Genomic DNA, 9,851 nt, shown 5'->3' on the forward strand with positions numbered 1-9,851 from the left:
TGCAGTGCAGTGCGGTGGTGACATGGTGTGGCGTGTTGCGGTGCTGAGCGCCCGGAGCAGTTCCGGGGCTCGACCCTCCGCTGCTGTTTGCTGGTTTGTAAGCTCACAGGTGTGGCAGATCGTCCATCCTCTTCTCGTTGTGATTTGTCTCCCCCCCTCCCCCTCATTGTGCTGTACAGTTTCCCTCCCCTTCTACTCTCCCTCCCTAATATATCACCCTTGCTCGCTTTGAATTGGGTCACGTTTGACTCCTAATAAAGAGGTGGAAGGCAGTTGCAGCTGCCAAATATTTTTTTTTTTTTTTTGTGCATTGCATTCCTTGTAAGTCTCTGACATGTCTTGTAATTGCTGCAGGTGAATGCTAATAAACATCTTTGTTGTAGAAGTTGTTTTTCTTTATTTAAAATTTCATCAAAGACAAAATCCATTAATACAATACATAAAACAAATTATAAATCTTTATACCCAGGCGTTAAGCAAAAGAGCAGTTTATCTTAACTGAACCACAGATTTTAGGCAGAAAAATAAGTAATTCCATTTTTATTGTGCACTAGTATATATATATATAGTAAATATGTACGGCAATGATAATATTAAAGCAATAAGTGGCACCAGTCCCTGCAGGATCTTTACTTTCAATTCATATGATATTGTGACATTTTTATTTAATTTGTGGAAGAGTGAGGAAAATTGCAGGATTTAAAATAACGAGTTATTTTAATAATTTGAGGTTAAAAATGATTGCCATGTGATATAAGTGTGGGGGAATATGAATCCTGCTAAGATTGTAGAGTTTCATTGAATTTGTATGATAATTGGGAGATAACTGAAATAGTTGGTAATTTACTCAATGATTCATGGCTTGTCTGACTTTTTTGCTTGTCGCGGGCCAAGTTGGATGATCTAAAGGGCCGGATTTGGCCCCCGTACTTGAGTCTGACTCGCAAAACAAAATTTGCAATAACCTTAAGTGAATTCCACTGCACTTTCTTTCTTAATTTGTAGTTAAAGTCTGAATTAGATGTAGATTCAGTAAAAGAATTACAGTACATAAAAGTTCCTTAATCTTTAATGGGCCAAAGTTATCTGGGGATTGAATTATATATTTTAAAAAGATATGTCAATGTAATACAATTTGATTAAATGGACACCACTGCATCAAGTAATCCTCTTTAAAGAAATGATAGTATTTTAGTGAGTAGTAGTACAGTTATTTACATATTTTTCAAAAATAGATAGAGGAGGGGGGAGAGAAAAAAATGGACGTTTTGATATTATTTTGAAATTAATTTAACAGTTTCCGGGTACCCTTTGCAATGTGCAGTTGGACCCCGTCCTGTCTTGGCTCTGGTCCCGGTACGCGGTGTGCAGTCGGTGACCGTTTCTGGTGATGAGATTACGCCGGTGGCAAGGAGCCCATCTCCCGGGCACGTTGCAGTGCGCCCGTGCCGGTACACCTGACCTACGGTCCGGGTGGGGGGGCGGAGCCAGAGGATGTGACGTATCCCTGCGCGTCCACTCCGTGTTTGTTATTAGACCGTCACACATTCACTCTGAGCAGGTATGGCTGAGTGAACTCCTGCTGAGGAGGATTCGGGGACAGGTAAAACAGCCATGGACGTGACTCTCGTGCTTTCCGCCGTTATTTTCACGCTGCTCGCCATCGTAGTGGCGACGTCGCTGCTCAGCGACTCTTCCCCCGGAGCGGAGTCCGCCTCCAGGCTCTCCTTCTTCCGTTCCGCGGGGTCCGAGTCGATGCTAAACGGACACATACCGGAGCGGACGAAGAAGAAGAAGGAGGCGGAGGACTGGTGTGAGATGAGCGGCAGCGCCCACGACCACTGGGAGGTGGTGAAATCTGTGCAGTCAGTAAGTGGTCAGTGTTTAACGGTTTCAGGGAGTAATTATCTCCTAATCTGTCCGATGATCCGGGTCCAGTCCACTTTAAGGACCGGGGTCAGGGAATACTTAGAATGAATCATTAATAATTGATAATAACAAACACGCAGGAGTGGGAGGAGCTAAAGTTTAATCGTCACATTTGGAAAATGTCTACTAAAGCAATATAATCTTAATAATGCCTTGAAATACCAATTGTTGCTTTTTAAGAAATGTTTTAATATAATCTCCTTAATTGACGCATTGTTTTTTTTTAAACTTTATTCAAAAACATAAAACAAATACTGCCATAATATACAAACATACAGAGGCAGAGTTAAACATTATCCAAAAATATTGAAGAGAACGCATAAATCAAATTGGCTTTCATATTAGTGGAGTGTTTAATTGGTTTTCATATCGGCATTTGTGAATATATCATTTAGTTAAAAGTATAATAAGGTTAATTATATAGAATTGTTTCTTTCTTACAGATGGATAGTCAATAAGGCCAAACAATATATCTTCTTTTTTCTTCTTCCATTAGGAACTATCCAAATAAAGATTATCATTTGTTCCAATGTACTTTGAATTAATGTCTTGTGGGTTATTTTGGATTACAATTTTGATTACTAACGAATAATATACGTTTCTCTATCCAATGTGATTTAACAAACAATAAAATGAAAATAAATGAAATGAATTTGGATTAAATCAACCTGGGAAAATGATGATGATGATAGAATAATAAATTAAAAACACTACCCACAAACCGGTATTATTTATTATTACTAACGGCTAAAACAATATAATCAATTACAGCAACATAATTTCAGTGAAATACTAATTGTTGCTTTCTAAGAAATGTTTAAATCTACATCATTAATGCGTTGTTATGCCTATGTTTTGATCTGTTTTCTGTTTCTTATTCCACTTTTCTCATTCTCCTTTTTGTTTTGCTGAACTTTAATTAAATACAGTCCTAATAAAGATCAGTCGTTATAATATTATTTTAATGAATATCTTGTGTTTTTATATTACTAACAAATACTGTTTGGTTTCATTGTGATAAAAACACAAAGTAAATCAAATACATTTGGATGGAATTAAGCTGGGAAAATGATGATATATTGATATATAATTTAAAATACTAAGTCAACTAAGGGATTCCACGAGTGCTGGACACCACAGTGGAGACGTGCATGTTCAAACATTACCTAAGTACAGCACATAAGTAGCTTAAATGCCACGGTCTGACACACGACTGTGGAAAGCCCTAACAACATGTAGCCTTGCAAAAGAAAATATATTGTAACTGGGATACAGATGAAGAGAACTATTTTCTTTTAGGCTGATTAAATGTGAGATACAACTTGGCTTTGCTTTTAATTTGAAAGGACAAACACAAGAAGGCTCCTCTCTGCAAGTCACAACCTCTGACCTGTTTTTAGCAGATCTAATCCTCATTAAGGACTGAAAGGTTACCTGAAATCCAAAAGGAGGCGTCTCCTTAGTGCAGCAAGAAGGATTGACTTATTATTATTACACATTAGGGGTGCACAATGTTGGATTTTTGAGCCGATATGTCAATATCTTAACATAATGTCAAACATTATTATTATTATTACGGTTTCATTTTATGGGCTTATTTATTAAAGGCTCAGTAACTGTGATTAATTGTAACTGAACATAGATAATTGAGGACGTAATTGTAATGGGAGAAATGTAATTGGCCCCCATCCTGACAGTAATAGTGCGCTGCTCTGAACTCTCCGACAGGGGGCAGCACACACCCACCTTTACACAGAGGAGCAGGACCCAGCCCTGGAGCCGTCCTCTGCCCCATCCAGCCTGCCTTTGTCCAGGCCTGGATCCCAAAACACAAACCTAGACGTAGAGACGCCGTCCGAGGCCTCGTCAGGGACGGGACGGAGGTCGTTTATTGCTCTCTCTGACACAGAGCTCCTAAAGTGTGCTTTCTCTCGCCCTCAGACTGAAGAAGCCACAGAGAGCCCAGACTTCACCGGTGAGGGTTCAAACTTATCTCACATGTGGGTAAAATAACGTCATGGATTTAGTTCTAATCAGTGTTTTTCTTTCTGCGAAACAGACACTCTGGAATTAGATTCAAATGATTCCTTGAAGTACGTTCCTGGAAGGGCCCGGTCCCACCATCTAGAGACCATGATGTCTAAAGAGGAGCTGGAGGAGGAACAGAGGTCAGTGACAGCTGTGACCACACATTAAACATCTTTTACTAAAATGGTTTCCTGCTTATTCCCAACTGAACCTGCAATACATTCAATATATGCATCCATTATGAATGATGCATGGGAGAACTGTAGAGGTGGCAAATATGACTCGAATATTTGCATTTCCTGAAGAAAATGCAAGTGAGGATGCAGATGCTGGCCTGCATCATTGCATTAGCATTAGCCTAGCATTAACATTAGCATTATCTAGCATAAACATTAAACTAACATTAGCATTAACCAAGCAATAGCATTAGCGAGCATTATCTAGCATTAGCATTAAAATAGCAATAATGAGCATTATCTAGCTTTGGCATTAACCTGGCATTAAACTAGCATTAGCATAAACCGAACAATAGCTTAACTAGCGTTAGCATTAGCCTAGCATTAACCATCAGACAGCTGAATATTTAATAAGTTGAATGTTTAAAATCAATCAATGTTTATTTATGTTAGCAGGATAATGTCAAAAGTGTTTTGTTTTTTTTTTTGTAAAAGAAAGAAATTAAGAATGAAGTATAAACACTTCCATTTATCCATCTACGGGATTCCAAGACAAACTTTTGAGCATCAATTTTAACTGTTTACATATTTTTTTATTTGATTCATTGATCTATGAGGCCTACACTATGTCTTTATCTGATTAAAAAAATAATTTCTAGCAGCTTCTGGATTTATGAGAAAGCATTCATTGTCCATCTGAACTGATTTCTATCTATGAATATCTATGTTATTACATCATTATTAAAATGTTTGTTTCGATTGGGGGGAAAAAAGGAATTTCCTGTCCCTTTTAGTTTTGAAAATGACAAGTTTGATAAACTAATATTGTTTATATGGCCTTCCAAGTTTATTTTGAAGTCATTGTTTAACCCTTTAACAGAGTTAAAAGAATCACTGCAGTTGTCGTTACCTTTCAGTGCTTTTATTGTGAAAGTAACCCCCCACAGCCTCACTTGAAAATAAATCCCAGACACTGTGTAGATGTTTTCTTGCTGTTGAAGGTCGCTTTTGTTGTCCCATGTCTTTCCTGTGTGTTGGCTCCTCCCCCTCCTGTACCTCCTCATGCCGCTTCACGTGTGTTTGTGTTGTTGGCGTTTTACTCACCAAATGCAGGCGCTGTATCACTGTCAGCTTTAGGCTAGACAGGGTAAGGCGACGTTGTGTTTTTGCCAGGTATTAGCAGGCTAAGGACACCAGGTTTAGAGGAAGCAGAGCTCCATGTGTCTGCATTAAGGGGTTAAAATCATGGCTAAACCTCACAAACACACAAAACACACTAATGCAAAACTTCATTCATGAACAGATGCATTTTGTTTTGCAAATAAGAAACACACCTATCAAACAAATACAGCATGTTTTACACATACAATTACAAATGTGTTTATTTTTTCTTTGAAATGTTAACACTATTAGAACTGCAATCTTTTTTGTGACAACTTGCTTTGTTCTTGCAAAAATAAAGTAGTACGATGTTTATCATGTTTGCGTAATTCTGCTTAATATATATATAATTCTAGTACAAAAATCATGTGACAGTTACAAAAAACTCATTAAAGTACCAAAAAAAACTACAACATTGAAAATCGGTTACATGCCTTTTGGCATTAATTTTCTGTCTTGCAGATTCACACACAAAATATCCTGTTTTGTAAAGATATTTTTAAAAAAAAAATTGTAATTAAAAAAAAAAAAATTGTATGTGTAAAACATGCTGTATATTTCATTTATTATTTATGTATTTTCTGGGGACAGTGCACATTAATTCTATTTTTAACAGCAATAGACGTAGGTGTGCGGGATTATAGTAAAAAATGCTTAAAAGAGTTTAAAGGTCAGTAGGAACATAACTTATAGTAAAACCCAAATTACAATACATAATAGTAATTTGTTATATTTATTTGATAGGTATATTTCTTATTTGCAAAAGAGAAGGCATTAGTTTGTGGAACAGTAAGTCAAGATAAAACAATACACAAAGAGTTTACAGTGCAACACAAATTACAATATAGAGTAGTAAAATACATTATTGTTTGATTGGTACATTTCTTATTTGCAAAACAGAATTCATTGGTTTGTGGAACATTAAATCATGATTAAAAAAAGTATGCAAAGAGTTTAAAGGTCAGTAGAAACATAACTTACAGTAAAACAAATTACAATATAGAGTAGTAAAATACACATTTGTCTGATGGGTACGTTTCCTATTTGCAAAACAAAATCCATTAGTTTGTGAATTATGTTTTGTATTTGCAAACCACACTGAGTTTGTTGATTAAAACATGTTTTGTGAGGCTTTGGCCATGATTTCAACGCCACACTGCCTGCCCTGCTTTTATCATTGCAGGATACACTTCGGCTTCAGCTGTCTCTAACACTGACAGAGAAGCAGATTTGTGGTAAAGTATGAGTTATGCTCACCTGTCCATCCCAGGAGAGTCACTTTGTGGCCACTGTGTGAAAATTAATCCAAACGGACCAATTTTATAATCACACCTTCGGCCCCTGGTGGGGAACTTCTGCTCCATCAGCTGATGACTAAGTGGCCATGAAGAGACTGATTTATACATGTTGTGTGTCGTCACCATCTGAACCCACTCAGTCCTCCTCTTGTGGCCTTGTTTTTGTGTCATCCTCACATGTTCAGTCCCACCAGGTGTTGATTGTGTCTCCTGTGGTCCTCATAGGGCTTTTCTCTGTTTAACCACAAGAGGGAGTCAATGTAAAACTACACAATAACGTCCTGAGGTGAATGAGCTTGTTTTCACTTAGAAAAAAGCATTCGAGGGCTTGCACCGACACCCATTTTTAAGCTACTTGCTTTTCCCGAGATTCGTGTACACACGCTTTGTTTGCATGGAAAGTTTCATTCACACAATGCACAATGTTTGAATTATGTGACTGTAATGAGTTTATTGTCATTTTCCAGAACAGGAAACTATAATGTAGCAAACACCCACTTCAACCATAGGAGTAGAACTACACTAAGAATCTTTTTTGAAAAAATTTGAGTCAGTTTTTGCTTATTTTTACCGTTTTTTTTTTTTTTTGCAACTACACCAAACGAGCCATATTCTAACCTATTTTCATCACCTTTTCTTGCCATGTTTTTGCTCCTTTTAATGCATTGTTGCTCTCATTTCTGCCACTTCATCTAATTTCAATGCCATTTTCACCATATTTAATGCTTACTTTTTGCCATTTTAACCTAAGATTTATCATGCCCTTTATTTGCCAGTTTAAACTAATTGTTCTACTCTTTAAATTACATTTACCCATTTCTGCCACTTTTAAGCCAATATTGACACATTTTACCACTTTTTTGGCCACTTTAATTAGTAACTTTTTACTAATTACCAATGAGTCATTTTTCAGTGACAGTTGTTTTGAGTTTTCTTTAACAGATGAATGGGAGAGGCTTAAAAAATGAACAAACACCGTTGTTTACTTTCCATAAGCACTCAACACTATGAACTTATAGAAGAGAGATAGGAATAAAACCAATATTTGGTCGTGACCTCACTTTGCTCTGGTGGCATACACTAACACAGGCGTTGAAATATCCGGCCTAGGTGTGTTTGAACAAAGCACACATCGTTTGTGCGTGTGCGTCTCCTCTATCCTTCATTCTTCACATGTAATCCCAGATGATCTCTGTGATGTTGAAGTTCCTTGGTACTCACTATCTGGGAATGACCCTGCTGATCCAGAATAGCTGCCTTGTGTTTTTTTTTTACTTTAAAAATTCCTCCACAGCCACACCTTGATCTCACTTTGCTGCTTTTCATCTATGCCTAATCCTCCTTTACCACCGTTTGCGTCTCACTTAATGAATGTTTCGGTCTACGTGTGAAGGCCTGAAATCAGGGATTAAATTCAGAGACGGAATCATTTTTCTTGCTTTTCTTCTACTTTAACTACAAGTTAAAACTCTATCCCTGTATAAATGCTACTGTGACAACTACATTTCCCCATTGATGTATTTTTTTTGTTTGTTTTTCATTGATTTTTATGAAGTAGGGATGGACAGTATGAACCAAAAATATTATTTTCCTCAGTACAATTACCGTAAAGACGATTCTGGTTCAAAGTCACTGCTGCACAATATCAAGATCAACATAAAGGACCTTCAATGGATCAAAGATGGATAACTTTGATCACAACGGGGAGCCTCAAAAATGAGGGAAACATTATGTCACCATTTAGAACTTAATCCAAAAATTATTATTGTCATTTTTAGGGATGTAACGATTAATCGTAAGGCAGTTAATCGTGATACCTATGCATTGTTGTACAAATTGCATTGTTTTGAATAGTTTATCAAGGGATTCTTTTGACAATTAAAAATAAAAGGAAAATAATACAGTATTTTCCCAAAAAAAAGGGGAATATTTTTCAGTCAACATTTGACTTCAGTCCCATGTTGTAAAATCAATCGTGAGAGAATCGTATCATGAACCCAGTATCGTGAATCGAATCGTATCGGGAGTTGAGTGAATCGTTACTTCCCTAGTCATTTTTGTACATATTTGTTTTGTCATTTAGTGTGTTTTTTACTGTCATTTTTTTTTCTTTCTCATTTGTATCTATTTTGTTGTTATTGCTGGGTTTTTGGTATCATTTAGTTTAAAATGTGTTGTCATTTTGTGTGTTTCTGGTGTCGTTTAGTATATTTATTTCTCATTCTGTGTGTTCTGACTGTCATGCTGTGTTTTTGTCTCTCATTTTGGGGTCATTTTTGTGTATTTTTTGTTGTCGGTGTCTTCTCAGTATCATGTATTTAATTTTTAGCGATTTTGGGATTTTGTTGCCGTTTTGTGTGTTTCTGGTGCCATTTTGTGTATTTATCTCTCATTCTGTGTTTTTGTTGTCATTTTGTATATATCTTTTAAGAATTTTTGGAGCCATTTTGTGTATTTTTGTGACATTTTGTGTTTTGAAGTCATTTACATTTGGGGGGCCGCACAAAATTAGACCAAGGGGACGCCAGTCGCCTATGTCTGCAATAGACGTCTGCCATGTGTGCAGTGCTATTAATTTGAGAGACACATTGAAACCATTTTTTTTTTTTTTAAATCCCAAAAAATGACTAAATGTTGTCCAATTTTACCTCAAATTCATCACATTCTAAATATTCTTCCTCCCAGGGTGCAACGGGAGCAGCTCGCTGCCATCTTCCAGCTGTTGAAAGACAACAAGGAGACTTTTGGGGATGTGTCAGAGGGGGACATGGAGGAGCAGCTCCGGCTATACTCCATCTGATTGCACCTCACGGTTCTGACCTCCCTACCTTACCATGACTGCACTCTGTAGTCTGAGAGCTTCTACCAAAGGACTGAAGGCCAATCGGTCAAGTTTTATTCCCTCTGGCTCATCTACAAAAACAAAAACAAAAAAAAGCCTCCAAAGGAACACAGGATGAACGTTTGTTAGTTTTATGTAATAACTTAAAAATGTTTTTTATAGGTTTAGTTCCGAGTGTGTATCTGGAATCACTCCTGCTAAGTTGCATCTGTATGATATTCCCTTTCCTGTACAATAAACCTGATTATTAAAGCTGTGTGTGTACAGTGCTATTTATTTTAACCCCTGTTGGTAAACAGAATGACGGCCAATCTCATTTTTCTTTTTTTTCTGTCGTTACAAGGTAATACCCCTAACCAATTAACTGAAGGGAAAGCAAATATCTGTAGGTGTTTAATTAAACAGCCAAGCAGTTAG

The 9,851-nt window shown here is 36.9% G+C and overlaps 1 protein-coding gene across 2 annotated transcripts; it reads left to right on the top strand.

Annotated features, from left to right (window-relative positions):
• Positions 1-1,336: 1,336 nt before the first annotated feature.
• Positions 1,337-9,686, top strand: mxra7 (matrix-remodelling associated 7). 2 transcript variants are annotated; one of them, XM_028475349.1, is made up of 4 exons: positions 1,337-1,869; positions 3,658-3,904; positions 3,989-4,097; positions 9,278-9,686. In XM_028475349.1, the coding sequence occupies exons 1-4, from the start codon at positions 1,615-1,617 to the stop codon at positions 9,390-9,392; spliced, it is 726 nt and encodes a 241-aa protein (XP_028331150.1). In that variant the 5' UTR covers positions 1,337-1,614; the 3' UTR covers positions 9,393-9,686. The 2 variants fall into 2 exon arrangements, with proteins under 2 accessions (XP_028331150.1, XP_028331151.1); XM_028475350.1 differs by having other exon boundaries at positions 1,339-1,869; positions 3,871-3,904.
• The last annotated feature ends 165 nt before the right edge of the window (positions 9,687-9,851 follow it).

The sequence above is a fragment of the Gouania willdenowi genome, chromosome 19 (assembly GCF_900634775.1).
Source record: "Gouania willdenowi chromosome 19, fGouWil2.1, whole genome shotgun sequence".
Lineage (NCBI taxonomy): Eukaryota > Metazoa > Chordata > Actinopteri > Blenniiformes > Gobiesocidae > Gouania > Gouania willdenowi.

Bases quoted from the DNA above. Each gene is read 5' to 3' on its own strand.
- mxra7 (XM_028475349.1), top strand. From the start codon at position 1,615: ATGGACGTGACTCTCGTGCTTTCCGCCGTTATTTTCACGCTGCTCGCC. The intron at 1,870-3,657 runs GTAAGTGGTCAG...ACTCTCCGACAG, and splicing joins TGGTGAAATCTGTGCAGTCA to GGGGCAGCACACACCCACCT. The intron at 4,098-9,277 runs GTCAGTGACAGC...TCTTCCTCCCAG, and splicing joins GAGCTGGAGGAGGAACAGAG to GGTGCAACGGGAGCAGCTCG.